This window comes from Chelonoidis abingdonii, chromosome 5, assembly GCF_003597395.2.
Source record: "Chelonoidis abingdonii isolate Lonesome George chromosome 5, CheloAbing_2.0, whole genome shotgun sequence".
NCBI lineage: Eukaryota > Metazoa > Chordata > Testudines > Testudinidae > Chelonoidis > Chelonoidis abingdonii.
In genome coordinates this window covers 102,109,795-102,128,480 of record NC_133773.1, presented here as the reverse complement: position 1 = coordinate 102,128,480, position 18,686 = coordinate 102,109,795, and the positions used below count along the sequence as shown (strand labels likewise).

Genomic DNA, 18,686 nt, shown 5'->3' with positions numbered 1-18,686 from the left:
TAAACCACTGCAAATGTAAGTGTCATTCAAATAATTTATTTTGGTCTATAAAACTCTGCATCAGAGCTTGAAAAATTGACAAAACATCTACTAGTAGAGGATTAAGCATATGAACTAGAGATGATAGGAAAGACAATGGAGGGCCCCCTAAATGAACTCCTGTGCAGACCTAATCTAGCCTCACAGCCATTCCCTGCTGGTGATGAAGAGTGAGCTAGGATTTCTACTTGAGGTGCTGCTCAGTTTATGGCTCTGTCTTTCATATCAGCCTCTGGCTATTAGATATCTGATATATTTGAACTCCTCACCCCCATATACTGGGAAAAGCAGCTCTCTCTCTCTCTCTCTCTTTCTAAATTGAGTGGTTGTACCTTTTACTCTATCCTTTCTCCAGCCTCCTGGCTGCTTATGCGGGGAGGGGGAGTCTTAGCTAATTTTGTCTCCTCATCCCCTGTGAGTAGTTCTGGTGACTGTGGGCTGCTGCTCTCTGAAAAGCAGCCACAAAACCGACTAGAATCTTGCTAATTTCACTGTATGGGCCACAGCACAGGAATTGGAGCTGCCTGACTGCAAAATCTGAGACACACCACTATCGTTAAATAATTGTCAACCCCCCGCTCCCATTGTCTGATCCCCCTCTGATAATTTTGCACAGCTGTGAAATTTTAAATTGATAAACATCAAAAAAGTTTTAAAATTGATATTCATTGAAATTATAAAAAAAATTAAATCTCACAAGCCTAAATGTGTGTACGAGGCTGTGCATCAAAGTTAGAACTGAGTTCTTAATTTTTGTTACTGTAGTGCTTATGAAAGGTGTCTGATTCATAGTCTACTAGATCAGAGTAGACTATGAATCAGAACAGTTACAACAGGTGCAGTAGCAGAGTTTCCTAAGGCCTTGATCTTGCAAACATGTGCATGCTTAACTTCAGGTGAGCACTCCCATTGCCTATAAGACTACTCACAGGTTTAAAGTTAAGTACACATGGAAGGGTATGTCTACACTGGGAGAGTTACAGCGCCACCCTGAGATCGCTGAAAGGAAACCGCTGTTGTGTGTTTACACTGTCAGCTGCCTGTGCAGTAGCATGCTCATGCTTGCGACACTTGCAGTGGTATTCACAGCTTGCACTCTGGACAGCTATCCCACAGAGCATCTCTTCCTCTTCTGCCGCTGAGAGCTATGGGAAGGCAAAGGGGGATGTGAGGCATCCTGGGTCCTGTCCCAATGCACCGTGATGCATTGCTTTGCGTCCCAGCAATCCCTGTGCTTCCATCTGCATTTGGCACCATCTTTCACCCACGAAAGCTCATGATCCAAAACGTCTGTTAGTCTATAAGGTGCCACAGGATTCTCTGCTGCTTTTACATCTTTCAATGATTTGTGTATTGTGCGCTCTGCCTCTTCAGTCTGCAGGAATGGATCCCACATTATTGACCAACATGCTGCTTGCTCCCACTAACATGTCACGAGTGGCAGTGGAGTTATTCCTTAAACTACAAAGGCAACAGGTTGATCTCACCACGCGTAGCAGCCACAACATGAGACTGCTTGTGGCATTCCTGGAGGTGCTGACCTCATCGGAACGCCACATTTGGGCTCAGGAAACAAGCACCGAGTGGTGGGATCACATTGTCATACATGTCTGGGATGACATGCAGCATCTGCAGAACTTTCAGATGAGGAAAGCCACCTTCATGGAACTGTGTGAGCTCACCCCAGCCCTGCAGTGCAAGGACACAAGAATGAGAGCTGCCTGTCACTGGAGAAGCACGTGGCAGTTGCACTGTGGAAGCTGGCTACTCCAGACTGCCACAAATCAGTCGCTAACCAGTTTGGAGTGGGAAAGTCCACTGTTGGACTCATGTTGATGGAAGTGTTCAGGGCCATTAATCACATCCTGCTCCGAAAGACTGTGACTTTGGGCAACATGCGTGACACTGTGGATGGCTTTGTACAAATGGTCTTCTCTAACTGTGTAGGGGCGATAGACGGTGCACACATTCCAATTCTGGCACCAGCCCACCTAGCCACTCAGTACATTAAACCAAGTGCTTGTGGATCACCGTGGGCATTTCATAGACATTAATGCAGCTGGTCCGGAAAGGTTCATGATGCATGCATCTTCTGGAACACTGGCCTGTTCAGGAAGCTGCAAGCTGGGACTTTTCTTCCCGGAGCAGAAGATCACCGTAGGGGAAGTCAAAATGCTCACTGTGATCCTGGGAGACCCTGCCTACCCATTAATGCTTTAGTTCTGTTCAGCCATTCAGCCACTAATAATAAAGAGGGAGGCTGGGCTCCCAAAGTCATATTTGTGAAGCCAAAATGCAACATTTTCAGAGGCAGTAATGTTTGCAACATACAGAACACTGATTCAGTGATTTAAAACACAGCCACTGTTCACATACCTGTCACTAACTGGCTAACTCCAGGCAAGCACACATGAGCCACAAGGCCCCCAAAATGGTGAGTAACCACAGGGGCAGAAGAAATCAGTGTTCCAAGACCATGCTGTACACCGGGCACGTGGTTCTTGGGGAGAGCCAGCACTGTCGGGGGGATCCTTATAATCATTACTGTCCCCACATTTTCCACAGGCTGTGTTCATTTTGGAAGATATCTTGCTACTGAGGGTGAGCAGGGAATCAAGGGTGGGTCTTCTCCAAGCCTGCGACTTTTGCCCTGGCCCTTATTCTTCTCACCTGGGTGGAACAATGGTCTCCCCCAACCCAGTGATGGCAGAGTGGCACAGGAAAGTTACCCTTAATGGGGCAAGCAACAAAGCAGCTCTGCCAAAGAGCCTGTGGCAGCGGATTGTCCAGTATCTCCATGAGAGTTTCCTGGAGATCTCTGAGGCAGATTCCTGTGAAGTGAGGGAGTCAACACCCTGTTCCACCATTCAGACTAGGCATGTGGTGGTACACGCATCATATAGACACAAGCCTGCTTTCTGCAACTCTTTGCCCCCCAACAACTTGTTTCAGTGATTCCCCAAATCAAAGCCACTTACTAGAGTCCTCCTCTCCTGTTTGCACTTTGGCAAGCTCTGACAGCTGTGACTGGCTAGGCTCCTCTGGGGTAGAGAAGACCTCCTGGCTGCATGCATCTCTGACCTCAGAGTCATCCTCTGCCTCTGGGTCCCCCCTCACTCCAAGATTTCCTCCTCCTGGCTCAGTCCACTCTTGACTGGCATGTGAGCCGCTGAAGTATTCACAGTGGAGGCGGGAGTCACCACCAAGTATTGTGTCCGCTCTTTGTAGAACCGGCAGCTCATGGGTGCAGCACCGGAGTGGTGGTTTTCCTCCCACTCTTTGTGATGGGCGTTCCGCAGCTCCTTCACTTTGACTCTGCACTGCAGGGTGTCCCGGTCAGGGCCCCTTTCTGTCATACATCGTGAAATCTGTCCGTAAGTATCATAATTTCTATGACAGGAGCACAGCTGGGACCGGACAACTGCCTCTCCCCAAATGCTGATGAGGTCCAGCAGCTCGGCATTGTTCCAAGTGGGGGACTGCCTGTGTGTGGAGCAGACATCGTCACCTAGAAAGATGTGCTGAGACCACTGCACGCTTCACCGAGCAAACAGGAAGGGGACTTTCAAAATTCCCAAGGAATTTAAGGGGTGGGGCTCATGGTTGGTCACCTGAGAGCAGGACAGTAGAGTTGAAACTGATGACCAGAGAGGTGAGAACAGGCATTGTGGGACACCTCCTAGAGGCCAATTGCAGTGCTGTAATTGACCAGCGTGCCTAGGCACAGTGGTGCTGTAGCCCCAGCGCAGAAAACTGTACACCTCTTGTCGGGGTGTTGTTTTTTTTTGTTTTTTTTTACAGCACTGCAACTTCAGTTTCTGCACACTAAGTGGCTTAGCAGCATATATACCACGGGAGTTACAGCGTAGAAACTTGCCAGTGTAGACAAGTATTTTTCAGATTTGGAGCCTAGGGTGCAAGGAGCACCTTGGAGAGTGAAAGGATAGTTTATTCTCCAGGCCCATTCATACCTTAGCCTCTCTGGTAAGGAGGAAATCAATCAGTGCCAATCGAAGGCAATGATTTATGTCAAGCGGATAGCTGCAGTCGAGAAATGGAATGACAGCAGTAACTTTATTTCAGAGAACAATGGGGTTCTTTTAAAGACTTACCTTATAATTTGAGATAGGCCCAAACCAACAAACTGGACCGAAGGAATTGCTAATGTTGGGACTAGAGCTATTTTTTGGTTGAAAATATATATTTTTAAATGGCCTTTTAACATTTTTTTCAGAAAAATCTGTAATTTTTTTCCAAATTGTTCTGTGTGATACTACTTCTCATAACACTTTTAATCAAATCCATATTGTTAATTTTTTGTTTACCAAAAACCTGGTTGGGGGAAATCAAAAAGTTCTGTTAACTATTTAGAATGCATTTTTTATTAAAAAAAAAAATAAGAACAAAAAAACTTCGTGGGTGGGAGGGTTCAAAAACTGGTCTGTTTTGAGCCCTGCCCAATGAAAATGTCAAACGTTCAATAACCCCTTCCCCGAAATTGTTTCCTCTTGTTTTCCCCTCCAGCTCTGCTTAGGCCCCATCTCTGCTTAAAGTGAATGCAGTGGGTGAGCCGCTCCTCTGCTGGGCAAGGCTGGGGCAGGCCACCCCTCAGGTGGGCTAGGCGCTGCCTAGGCAGCTCCAGCGCAGAAGGTCCCTGGAGGAGAGGGCGAGCTGGGGGTTGTCTGTCGTACACCCCGTCCCCCCAGCACAGACAACCAGGCGGGGAGCCAAGAAGCGGCTCGCACCCAGCAGCTCTCCCTGCAGTGCAGCTGTTGCTCGCATGTGACCGGCAGCCCAGCACTGTCCCTGCTGCACCAGGTTTACGCTTAGTCCTAGTGCCCCCAGGCGAGAGCGGAGGCGCCGGGGCGGGCTCCTGTTGCTTTCGGATCGTTCGGTACGTGCCGGCTTTTCCGAGCGGCGCCTCCCAAGCCGGAGTGGGCTGCCCCCCCCCGGCAGAGTCACACACGCGGGCGGGAAGAGAAGACGTCCTGCAGCGCCGGCCTCTCATGCACCGCGCCGACCTGCAGCTGCGCCCTGCAGGCGGGAGGGGGGCCCTCTGTCGGGCCCCAGGAGCAGCGGGTGTCGCGACTCCCCCTCCCCAGCCAGGGCAGCCTCCTCTGGGGGAGAGAGCAGCAGGCGGGCGGCGGCAGTGAGCAGCCACGGCGGGGCCCTCCAGAGACCGGCAGAGGGCTCAGGCACCAGCAGGTACATCCAGCGCGCTTCATGCTGCACCCGAGGCAACATACAGCAGCCGCCTCCACCTTCTCCCCTACTCTGGGGCTGCATGGCCGCTGTCCCCAGCGCGCCCAACTTTGGGTTCTGCTTTTCCGCGCTCTAAACACAGTGTGGGGTCGGACTCCTCCTCCCCCAGCGCTCGCAGAGCGGCGCTTCCTTGCGCGCCAGCACATCCTGCTAGCGTAGGTAAGTCGTTTGAGCGTTTGCAGCCCTTCCTGTGGATCTGCTTGATACGGGCCGAAATAGATACCGAACTCGGGGGAAGTGCTACCTAGAGTGGGATGGAGTGGCAGGGTTTAATAGGGAGGTGTGGGTATAAATTGTTCAGTGCACAACTCTGTCCGCTGTAAGACACCTGGCCCCTCCCCTAGCATGGTAAGTACGAAAGTTTTTAATATTTTAAAATCTGGGGCAATTTTATAGTCGTGTGAAGTAGAATAATTGAAACGAGTTTATGGAAATGCCAAAATGAAATGATGTTTAGCCGTTCGGATGACATCAGCCTGTTCCACTTCCCCCTTGTCTGGGCTGATGGTGTGGATTAAGTCCTCAGATTAGATCCGTGTTCATCGAGGCTCAAAGCTCTGCCAAAATGACTTTACAGGATCTGGTTTAAATTGAGGCAAGCAGGAAGATACAGAGATGCCCTCTCTGCTCTGCACACCTTGAACCTGTACTTTGTTTATGTAAGAGCACCTTCTGTTTTGAGATCTTTTGATAGAGGATCATATTATTTACAGCACTGAAGCACAACAGAATGAGTTCAGGGTAATCTTACATACTGCCTTTGTTCTGGGGGTTTTACACACCAAACAGTTTCGTATCCATTTACTAGAAAGAGTGAAACTGTACAAGAACTAACAGTGTAAGCAGGCATTTGTAACAATGTGTGATTTTCACTGCAGAGTGGTCAAAACACCAGAGCCCTGTATACTGTCACTGGCAGGATAAAGCTGCACCAGTGCTGGAAAATGGATACTTCATTGCCTGCTGTGGGTGCACCCAGAATATTCTGGTGGTTGTTAGTATAAACTAAGCCCGCCTTGCCATTTTTAAAAAAGTTTGCTTAATTTTTGTGTAGAGTGTATGTTATGGAGTCTGAGCACTTCAAGAGTCCACAATTTCCTTCTCTTTACTCTTCCCTATAAAGGGTCCATATCATTATCTGTACACTCCTTCCTTCAGCCCAGGAGCACAAGACCGTAATTCCCTCCAGAACCTGTCAACATTGCTTCATATGTCAGAAAGAACAAGAGTGATTTTTTGAGAGCAACACAGTGCTTTTCTCATAGGGGGGGAAGCCAGCCTCTGGTAGTTCAGGGGTCTCAGAATGCAAATTTAGATCCCTTAAACACAGTTAACAGGACTACAATCCCTTTAATGTTAACATTCATTTAAAAGAAGAGTATGCAGGAGAGTTATGACATATGTGTAACTATTTTTAGTGCAGTTCTAAAAGGTCGAGACCTTGTGTGTTGCATTTTATTTAGAAAAGAAGCTAATATTGCAGCTCTACAGTAGAAAACCACTGCAGTACAGATGGAGGGATTTGTGACCCCAGTTAAATCCAGAGATTGAGTGGAACATTACTGTACACAGTGACTAAAATGTGCTCTTGCCATGTATTAAAGCACAAATGGCTCTGAGCGGTGGACAATGGTAATAATGGTATAAGAATGCTCATGAGCTACTTTATAAGTAATGAAATATAAAATGCTCAAACTGTGAAACTTTCTGTAAGTACTGTACAAAAATACTATTGGCTGAAGTACTAGGAGAGGAGGAAAAATGACAAGTCAAAAGGGGAATGGATGCATTCCATGATGTGGCTTCTTCACATGAATTCATAGAACTTAGTCAAATGAAAAATTGGTGCCTCTAGGCGTACATTTTTGTGACATTCATGTCATTGAATAGAAAAAAGTGAAATGAAGTTGAGGGTGTAACATGATTGGCAACTGCATACTTTTTTCATGCTTCTGCATTATAACCTGTCTAGCAAGCTGGCTTGTGTCTATATCCTTTGCAAACAGCAGGTTTTTTCTGACTTTTGGGTGCTGATTATTAATGCATCTATTAATTGTTTTAGTTTAGATAATATTAAATTGTTTCAGAAGCTTCAATACCCAAAATGTCAAGCAGCAGAGTATTAATTTTTTATTGTCAGCAATAGCACATAGCAACAGATGTCAAGAGCAGGAACAGTAAACATTTTTTTTAATTTGCTGATGGTTTCCAGATTGGTTTATTACACCGTTCATTTTGTAACTCATAGCATAATCAAGAGTCTGTTGCCACTTTCCTGAAAATAAGCTTAATTGTTTCTTTACTCTCTATTTAACTGTGTTTAATTCATCTGAGGCCATAGAACAAAGTACTAGTTAAAATAGCTGTGACAGTAATTATTTTAGGTGTGGTTACTTATTATCAAGGCAAAGGACTTACCCAGGTTTGAAAACAGAGCTAAATGTGTGGCCTGATCCAAGACCCACTGAAGTCAATGGAAAGACTCCTTGAAGAGCCAGGATTTTATGAAAGTACATGGTAGCTGAGAAGTTACTTGGGAATTTTATGAGAAGCCTTGATTTCTGGAATTGGCCAAGACATTATGCGTATATACCAGTTAGGATTGTAGAAGAAGTGAAGGAATAGATAATAAATTGCTGTGAGTCTGCAGAGTACTGGTTAGTGCAGACGCAGGATCTATTGTGTAAAAGCACCCTTAAGATGTTACTTACCTGTTTTTGTTTTTTTCTTTGTTGTGTAGCTGATCAAATTAAAACTATTTGAAAATTAAAAGCATCCTATGACATATGATACAGTGTGTCTTGGGACCGACATGGATACAATCGTAGTGCTTACATGATATGATCTAAGCAGTTCTATGTACTTATTTGAATCCTATAACAATAAAACAGATTGAAAACCTAAAATGAAGCTGAAAACAAAAAGACAGAAATTATTAACCATATATATAACAATCTATTAGTTTTTATATGACACGATAGAGGATAGGGGAGAATTTAGTGTGTAATCTTTACCAAAAGGGTGAAAACTTACTTAATAACAGTGACACCTCCCGCCACCCGTAGTTCACATATCTCAAGCATAGTCTTGTCATTTATACTTATATGTGCTGTGAGGCTGATGTGTTTTAAATGAATCTATCAGGATGGGTGCAGACAACCTGTATCTCAGGGGTCAGATTGAGAGGTAAAGTGGTGCTACTTAACTGTTGTCTACATTCCAGAATTCTGCCCGAGGGTGACCAGATGTCCCGATTTTATAGGGACGGTCCTGATTTTTGGGTCTTTTTCTTATATAGGCTCTTATTAGCCGCCCAACTCCCTGTCCCAGTTTTTCACACTTGCTGCCTGGTCACCCTATTCTGCCCATAGGCTAAAACTCTACCCGGAATCCCAGAGTACTTTGATGTTTCTGTTAAAATGGTCAGCAGTGAAATGCTTTACAATGTTCACAGTCAACACTTTGTAGAGACAAATGGGGTAAATTTTTGCTTCTTTTAAGACCAGCTGTGCCTCCCTCAGGGTAGCTAAGAGGAGACAGGGAAAAAAAAGGAATCCTTTCTCCAACTCAGTAATCTGGTATGAAGTGCTTGCATGGTTGTTCTGCAACTAACCTCCATGGGCTGAGGTGACAGCTGGGGCCATTGTTCATCCCCTATCTAGGGAGCTAGGCCTCTGGATATATGCAGTGGTGGAGTCCTGACCACTTCCTTATACTGCCCCAGCACATTGCCAAGCCATGCTAATTCTTCTGTGAGATCTGTCTTCTCTGTAGCCAGGAGCTGTGGTGTGTTTGGCACTTAACTGAGCTAAGATCAAGTATAGTTTCTGTTCCTGGACTCTTAGTACATTCCATGGGTGGCGTACGTGAGCCCACTTATCCACTGACGCTCTGAAAACTCCTGCATCCCAATCTGGGTCTATGCTGATTATGTGATATGTTTGAAGATAGCACAACCTGTTCCCCAAGAGGGACTGTTAGGGGATGAAAGTATAGGTCACTTTGTAACTGTGATACGTGCTTAACTTTATGCTTGTGAGTAGTCCCATTCAAGTTAATAGGACTACCCATAGGCCTAAAGTTATGCATGTACATACATGTTTGCAGGATCAGTTCCTAAAGCAGAATTTAGCCCTTAGTTTACATTAAATAGACCCCATTGAATTCAGTGGCATTAAACTGGTGTAATTTACGGTAGAATCTGTCCCTAAGTTAGGACAAGAACAACAGAAGGAAGTGACACAGAAAGAATGCATGTGAGGAAGGGAAGAGGAGGCTGACTACAGGGAGATTCTGAGGCTAGTTAGATTAATGAGATGCGTGTTTTAAGGGTTGAAATTTATGTTCCTTTACTTCTTGGGCACTACTAAAATTGAACCCTGAGAATCTGATTTTTCTATTACTGTTCATAATTTTAGTTCTGAAAAGTTAGGTTTTGGTGGTTTTTTTTTTTAAAGAAGGTCCATTTGAAAATAGTATAGGTGTGGACATGGAAAGTGATTCAAGTGTTTATTTTTTAAAAAAGCAAGTTGATGTCAAGAATCTCTTAGTTTTATATTAAATACACTCCAGCAGTTCCGTACTTATTGAAGTATGACAAAACAGCTCACTGTTTAATATAGTTAAATCCTTAGACTTAGCATTGAAAATAACATGTTACTCTCTGCTGTAATGTTAGATATCTCTAGTTAGGGATGCAACATTTTCTAGTACTGGAGTAAAAGAGAACTGGAAGTTGTGATTAGAGCTGGGCACAATTTTATGAATACAACTTTTATGAATACAAATTACCTTTTTTTAAACTGGAAAATTTTCATGAAAATGGTTGATTAAAATTTAAAAAAATTCTTTTTTCAAGGAAAACTGGGAAAAAGAAAACTGGGAAATGTGGTCTAGATGAAATTACTATAAGGTGGGTGCACAGCTGATTGAAAGACCATATTCAGAAGAGTTATTAATGGTTCATTGTCAACTGGGAGGGCGTATCTAGTGGGGCCCAAAGGGGTCAGTCTGGAGGGTCTGGAGCTATTCAGTGTTTTCATTAATGACTTGGATAATGGCGTGAAGAGTATGTTTATAAAATTTGCCGAAGACACCAATATGGGAGAGGTTGCAAGCACTTTGGAGGACAGGATTAGAATTCAAAACAACCATGACAAATTGTCGAATTGGTCTGAATTCAACAAGATGAAATTCGGTAAAGACAAGTGCATAGTACTTAACATAGGAAGGAAAAATAAAATGCACAATTACAAAATGGAGGTCCAGCTCTGACCCAGCTCTGGATGCAGCCTGCAGGCCATAGTTTGCCCACCCCTGAGCAAATGCCCTAAGTAGAGAAGGATAGTCCAGTGGTTAGAGTGCTAACCTGGGAGTGTGGAGACCTTGATTCAAGTCCCTGCTCTGCCACAGCTTTTTTATATGACCTTGGCCAAGTCACTCTGGACTTGTCTTCACTACCTCACTACATCAGTGCTGCTGCGTTGATGCAGTGGCACTGATATAGCACTTCTGGTGAAGACGCTCTATATCGACGGGAGAGCATTTTCCCATCGATGCATTTACTTCCCCTCCCTCAACAAGAGGCAGAAGCTATGTTGGTGGGAGATGGAGGCAGAGCTTAGAGTCAATGTAACTTGTTTACAGTAAGTTGTATCGACTTAATCGGTAGCGTAGACAAGCCCTTAGTCTCTCTTTGCTGCAGTTTTCCATCAGATTAAATGAGATAACAATACATTTCTCCCTCATGGGAGTGGAGTGATGGGAAAAATACATTAAAGATGTGAGGTGCTCAGATACAAGTACCTAAGATAAAGAGATTAGCTGTTGTTTGATATTTGTGATTAGAAGCAGCAGTGCTATTCATTTATATGTGATTATTGTGTATTTTAGCCTCAGCAAAGAGAAGGAGAATATGGATGGCGTGTGATATCACATACAGAGCCCTGAATTCCTAGTTAGTTTGAGTCACAGATGAAATGAGCTTGCTGGTTTTAGTGCATGACACAAAGATAGTCCTCAGTTGGTCATAATTTGTGATCAGTCTGTGCTCATGAGACCCACATTTACAGTTGCAGGTAAGGGTAAAAGACTTCTTTACCAAAAAGTTTGCATAGCATCAACCTATCACTGTGCCTGGTTCTAGGAAGTGGTGTCTGCCTCTCACTTTCCTGAGCAGAAAAGGATCACTACGTTTACTCCAAAAAATTGAAAATGGAAAGCAAAGTTTTGATTTACTGATATGTGAAGACAATGGCTCAAGTTAACCATATTGATTTCAACTGAGAACAGACTTTACTTAGCCTTGTTATGCTGAGACCATTATGCTTGCCCTTAAGTAACAACAAAGTTTATAATCAGTGAGCTCGATTTTCATGGTTTTTGTGTTGTTTTCCTGCTGAGCCCTGAACAAATCAAAACCTCCTGGAGAGTTGCTGAATTGTTTTCCATTGTCACTGTTAATAAAAAAAGTTTCACAATTGCATCTCAAACAGGGAAGAGAGAGCTTCACTTCCCTATGGGGAGTTTGCATCCCTGACAGAAGCCTTTGCAAGAGCACAGCAGTAATGATGTTACAGAGCATTTTGTTAGTTAGACAAATATAGAAGTGCTTTGTTAAGCTGAGGTCAACTTCTGTGACAGTGTGTTTATAAACGAAGAGATTTCTGGACTGTTCCCCTTGCTTTCTGTACATGAAATGAGCTGTACATGGAAGATGTTTAATATAATTGAAATGAGGCCTACAAATATATATTTCATATTTCTTATAGTATTTACATCTGTTAGGGGCCTTCTTAAGTGCTTCATGCATCTAGATTGTTAGCAGATTCAGAGTTCTGGCTCATGGATTGGGAGTAGATGATGGGATGAATCACTCAAAATTGCCTCTTTCTGTTCATTCCCTTTAAAGTGTCTTGCACTGGCCCTTGTCGGAAGACAGAATAATGGGCTAGATGGTCCATTGGTTTGACCCAGTATGGCGTTCTTATGTTCTCTAGATTAAATAATAATTAAAGGAGGATTATATAAATAACATGGTTTTATCAAAAATAGATCTTGTCAAACTAACCTGATATAATTTTTTGATAAGGTTGTAAGTTTGATTGAAAAGGTAATAGTGTTGTTTGTTATATAGTTAGATTTCTTTGAAGTATTTGAGTTGATACAAATAGCACTTGGATTTAGAAATTAGAAGGATACAAAATTATCATAGCACACATTAAATGGATTAAAAACTGGCAAGCTAATAAGTCTAAAAATGTAATTTTAAAGGGGAATCATCACTGAGCTGTTGTTTTTCTTGTGAGGTCCTGCAGGAATTGGTTCTTGGCTCTATGCTATTTATCATATTTACCAACGATCTGGAAGAAGACACAAAATCATCAATGATAAAGTTTGCAAGTAACACCAATATTGTGAGAGTGATAAATAATAAAGAGGGCAGGAGACTGATAGAGCGCTCTGGATCGCTTGGTAAGATGGGCACAAGCAAATGATATGCATTTCAATATAAACAAATGTAAGGTCATACATTTAAGAACAAAGAATGCACACCAGAATTACAGGATTGGAGACTCTATCCTGGGAAGCAATGACTGAAAAAGGCTTTGGGATCATGGTGGATAATCTGCTGAATGTGAGCTTCCAGTGCAAAGCTGTGGCCAAAAGGGCTAATACAATCCTTGGATGTATAAATACGGGAATCTTGAGGAAGTGTAGAGGGGGTGATATTGCCTGTGTATGACTGCTGCTGGAACACTGTGTCCAGTTCTGGTACCCACAATTCAAGAAGGATGTTGATAAATTGGAGAGGGCTCAAAGGAAAATCACAAGAATGACTAAAGGATTGGAAAACATACCTTATAGTGACAGATTCAAGGAACAATTTACCAGGATTGTGGTAGATTCTCCATCTATGGCAATTTTAAAATCAAGATTGGATGTTTTTTCTAATATATATGGTCTAGTTCAACCACAGCTATTGGATCTGAAGCAGGAATTAATTCAGCGAAGACCTATGGGTATACAGAAGGTTACACTAGATGTTGCCTTCTGGTCTTGAAATCAATGGGTATAGTTACACTGCAATGTAAGCCCAGGGTTAGTAGAACTTGAGTTAGAAGACTGGGTATGTTAACACAGGGCTTGAGCATTTCTACCTATTTTTAACTCCAGGTTTGAAATTGTTGAACCCCGAGTCCCAACCTGGCACTCCGCCATCTACACTACATTATGCGGGCCTGAGTTGAACTACCTAAATCCCAGACTTCCTAGAGCCCTCCCAAAATGTGGCTTCTCTAGCCCTTTGTTCATGGTGAAGTGTGGGAAAATTTGACTGTTCACTAAACTTGACTGTCAAGAAGACAAAGAAGCCTTGTGGAACACCTTTGTCAGACTCCCAGAACATGATTCTAGTAGGGTTGTGCCCATACTGCAGAGCAGTAGGGCTTGAACACCGGGTCCCAGCTTGACTCAGGATCAAACCGTCAAACCATAGGGTCAAAGCTCTGGGTTAGCATGATTTGTGTGTAGCTGGAAGGATTAGGCTTGAACCTGAGTTTGAACCCTGGGTTTACATTGCAGTCTAGAAATGCCCTATGAATATTTCCATTATTGGTGATTATTTTTAAATAGAAAATTCTAAATTACTGTTCCTGTAACTGTATAAATATCTTTCCTTTCAGAATTCCACTATTGTGCAGTGAAGGGAATCTTCATTCCTGGGAATTGAAACTCTGGTGGATTATTCCTGGCTTCCTTGATGATTATAAAATGGAGCCCCTATCATTCAAAGTTAAAAAAGTTCAAGCACCCACTGATATCTCAGTGGATTTTAGTCTCCAGCTTGTTGGTTCTCTGCCAGTGCATTCTCTAACCACCATGCCAGTGCTTCCTTGGATTGTAGCAGAGATTCGGCGGCTCAGTATGCAGTCTTCCATCGAAGAACCTAGCACCAGCCAAATCCGACTTTATGTTTCACCAGCAGGCCTGCGATGTGAACCAGACACAGGAAAGAGCCAACAGTGGGATCCTTTGATTTGTTCCAGCCTGTTTGAATATAAGCCACAGCATGTCCACAAGCTGATTCACAATAGCCACGATCCAAGTTACTTTGCTTGTCTGATAAAGGATGGAGCAGTAAATCAGCAAAGTATCTGTTATGTATTCAGAGCTGCTGATCCAACAAAAGTAAGTAAAAAAGCAATTCTCAGAGCTTGCTTCGCTCCATGAGATATTAGAAGCTGATTTATAGGGCATGATGTAAATGCACAAGAGAAGTTAATATTGTGTATTTCAAAATGAGGTAGCTTTTCTGATCTTTGGATCTTTTCATTACAGCCTGAGTTCTTTAAACTCTTTTTACAAAGTAAGACCTCAGTCTTGCAAAGACTTAACACATGGGCTGAACTTTACACACTCTGAGTTTTACTGTGTGAAGTTAGGCCCGTGTCAGTCTTTGCAGGATCGGGGCTTAGTTTACAATAAACTAGTGATATGGGCTGAAATCCCGGCCCCGTTGAAGTCAGTGCGAGTTTTTCTATTGATGTCAGTGGGGCTAGAATTTCACCCATAAACTGCCCTGGATCTTCTCCAACCCTACATTATATGAGTAGCTTGTGTTCCCACTGAGAAGGCTGTAGTGCTAAAAATAGGCATCCAATTCTGCTCTTCTGATTCAAGTCAGTAATCTGCTAACGCCACATCCTCACATGAATAAGGTGAGTAAAACTGGGCTTTAGGTTTCTGCAGCTGACCACTAATGCTTAGTGGGCAAAGCAGTGGTACCATTGAGGTCTAAGATGTAGTTATTAATATTGGAGGTGGAGCTCACATTGGGCCAAATCCTTTATGCCTCACTCACGAGAATAGCCCCACTGAAGCACCTCAGAGGGACTGTTTGCATGTGTACAGCTGATTAGATTGATTTATGTACTTACAGCTACCTGCTCTGGAGCAAGACAGGGCATAACACCAAACTCATAGTGCCTGGCTCAGAGCTGGATACATGGTTATGGACACAGCTTTAATTAAATTCCCCCAAGATAAAATGTGAGCTAAGTAAACTAACAGGCAAATAGGACTTAAATCACAAGCACTTAAGTGAGAAAATACTGTCAAATTAAAAATGGGCTACTCAATAAGATATAAGATGTATGCATTTAAGGGTGGGGAGTAGATGTTTTAGGACTTGGTACTGAGTAGAAAGAAGCTGTTAAATATGTACTTATGTAGTTCATTGTATGGGTTGTGGTTTTGTTAGGATCACGGTTAATAAACAACTTTGATCACCTCCAGTACAATTTCTTCTGTAACAACAAAGTGAAAAGCAAAGTACTATTTCCACTTGTTTGATCAGACTCCTGGAGCTATTTGAAATGAGAGAGAGGGGGAAATATAAAGATTTGCGTATCCAGTTTTAATTTATCCATAGATTTTGGATGCCAGTGTCTATGATCATTATTGTTTTAATTTGGAATTGACTTATCTCCGTTTGTTCTCCTTTACAGTGTCCATTTATTCTGTCTCTAATGTATGCGTGTAACTCCCATTAACATTACTGAAAGTTGTGTAAGCTTATCAAAGTGTGTGTGAGAAAGATATCTGTGTATTGAGACAGCAAAGTACCCAGGTTGGGAGCACAGCAGTGTCTAGTACAGGGGTGGGCAAACTTTTTGGGCTGAGGGCAACATCTGGGTGGGGAAATTGTATGCAGGGCTGGGGCAGGAGGTTGGGGTGTGGGAGGAGTGCGGGGTGTGGGAGGGGGTGTGGTGTGCAGGAAGGGGCTCAGGGCAAGGGATTGGGGCAGAGGAGGGGTGCGGGGTGTATGAGGGGGTTCAAGGAAGGGGGTTGGGGTGCAGGAAGGATGCGGAGTGCAGGAGGGGTGTGGACTGCGGGAGAGGGCTCAGGGCAGGGGGTTGAGGTGCAGGAGTGGTGTGGTAGGGGGCTCAGGGCAGGGAGTTGGGGTGCGAGGTGCAGGCAGGGGGCTTAGGGTAGGCAGTTGGGGAGCAGGGTGCAGGAGGGGTTCGGCTTTGGCCTGGCACAGCTTACCTAAAGTGGCTCCGGGATGGCAGCGGTGCACACCAGGGCCAGGGCAGGCTCCCTGCATGCCTGCCCTGGCCCCACGCCACGCCACTCCAGGAAGCGCTGCGGTCCCTGGAGAGGGGGAAGGGGGCGGAGGGCTCCGCATGCACTGCCCTTGCTGCGTGTCCAGGTACCTCCCCCAAAGCTCCCATTGGCTGCGGTTCCCTGTTCCTGGCCAATGGGAGCTGGGTGGGGAGGCAGTGCCTGGAGGCAATGGCAAAGCATGGAGCCCTCTGCCCCCCTGCCTGGGGGCTGCAGGGAATGGTGCCGGACACTTCTGAGAGTGGCGTGGGGCCACGGGGGGCAATCCAAAGCCCTGAGGGGCTGGATCTGGCCCACGGGCCATAGTCTAGGATCATTATTGTTTTAATTTGGAAGTGCCTATCTCCATTTTGTTTTCCTATAGAAGAAACAAATATTAGAAGACTAACTTCTGTGGACTGAGTGACTCAGCAGTCTCTTGCTCCAGTCCATTAGATCTCTTGTCCCAGAGGACTCCTTTCACTGCCTGCAACATTTGCTCTGAGGAATCAAACAGCAGTTTTCCATATTTAGATTGTGTTGGCATGGTCAGCTTCCTCTCTGTTGCTCCTAGGATGGACAAAAAATGTTCTGCATGTTTTTTCTATTTGTGCTTGTTATTCAGAAAGAGACACAACAGTCCAAATTAGCTTGGTGACAGAGCTGAAGTATTAAAACCTTGTTGTATACGAACCCCACACAGAGTGGGTCTTGAACTTACACTGGCTTTACTATACTTATTTACCAGTCCAGTTTTAATTTAGAAGTTATGATCTCAGCTTTTTGAAAAACTCAGGCAGAATTTGGCTATGTTGGAGAAATTAAATCTCTCCATTCAGTCAAGTATAACTTCTTGATACAGTGTTTGCAGCTATGGTAAATTTAATTACTTATTCTAAGTGTTACTTTTCATTACCAGCCCCCCTCAGACTCTCTCCAAAATGTTGTAATAATTAGATAGACATCTGATCTATTTTATAGGACAAGAGGTCTCCATGATTAAAACATTATAAGATACAAGGTCCACAACCACTTGCATCTCTGTGGATGAATCTGGAAAAGGCTGTGGCTGATGTAGGTGGAATTCACATTAAGACAGGGCTCCTGTGCAAATTAGATTGAAAAACCTTGAATTACAATAAAAAATATATGGTTATGAGTTCACAAGCGTTATCAAATAGGGTTGCCACCCATCTGGATTTTACCCAGACAGTCCAGTTTTTGGTTTCTGTGTCCACATGCTATTTAGGGTTGCCAGGTGCCTGGTTTTTGACTGGAAAGTCTGGTTGAAAAGGGGACCGGTCAACCCTAAATGACACCTGAACCAAAAGTCTGATTGATGCAGGGTGTGAGAGGTGCTGGGTCATTGGAAAAAGGCAAATATAGTGCCCATCATTAAAAAACAAAAGAAGGAGAACCCGGGGAACTACAGGCTGGTCAGCCTCACCTCAATCCCTGGAAAAATCATGGAGCAGGCCCTCAAGCAAACCATGTTGAAGCACTTGGAGGAGAGGACGGTGATCAGGAACAATCAACATGGATTCACCAAGGGCAAGTCATGCTTGACCAACCTGATTGCCTTCTATGATGAGATAACTGGGTATGGGGAAAGCGGTGGATGTGATATATCTTGACTTTAGCAAAGCTTTTGATATGGTCTCCCAAAGTATTCTTGCCAGCAAGTTCAAAAAGTATGGATTGGATGAATGGACTGTAAGGTAGATAGAAAGCTGGCTCAACGGGTAGTGATCAATGACTCAATGTCTAGTTGACAGCCGGTATCAAGCAGAGTACCAGGGGTTGGTCCTGGGGCCAGTTTTGTTCAACATCTTTATTAATGATCTGGATGATGGGATAGATTGCACCCTCAGCAAGTTTGCAGATGACAATAAGCTGGGGGGAAGGTAGATACGCTGGAGGGTAGGGATGGCGTCTGGAGTGACCTAGACAAATTGGAGGATTGAGCCAAAAGAAGTCTGATGAGGTTCAACAAGGACAAGTGCAGAGTCCTGCATTTAGGATGGAAGAATCCCATGTACTGCTACAGGCTGGGGACGGACTGGCTGGCCAGCAGCAGTTCCACAGAAAAGGACCTGGGGATTACAGTGGACAAGAAGCTGGATATGAGTCAGCAGTGTGCCCTTGTTGCCAAGAAGGCTAATGGCATATTGGGCTGCATTAGTAGGAGCATTGCCAGCAAATTGAGAGAAGTGATTATTCCCCTCTATTTAGCACTGGTGAGGCCACATCTGGAGTATTGCATCCAGTTTTGGGACCCCCAC

General features: G+C 44.1%; 1 protein-coding gene across 8 annotated transcripts in view; it reads left to right on the top strand.

Moving 5' to 3' along the window:
• The first annotated feature begins 5,058 nt into the window (after nt 1-5,058).
• TBC1D1 (TBC1 domain family member 1) overlaps nt 5,059-18,686 on the top strand; it is a 199,882-nt gene continuing 186,254 nt past the window's right edge. For 7 of the 8 annotated variants that reach the window (XM_075066530.1, XM_075066528.1, XM_075066526.1 and 4 more), the window contains exons 1-2: nt 5,059-5,460; nt 13,986-14,490. In XM_075066530.1, coding sequence (XP_074922631.1) covers nt 14,074-14,490 — 417 coding nt within the window. In that variant the 5' untranslated portion in view covers nt 5,059-5,460; nt 13,986-14,073. Of the gene's footprint in view, nt 5,461-5,514; nt 5,650-13,985; nt 14,491-18,686 lie in introns of those variants that run through there. The other variant, XM_075066525.1, reaches the window with a different exon arrangement.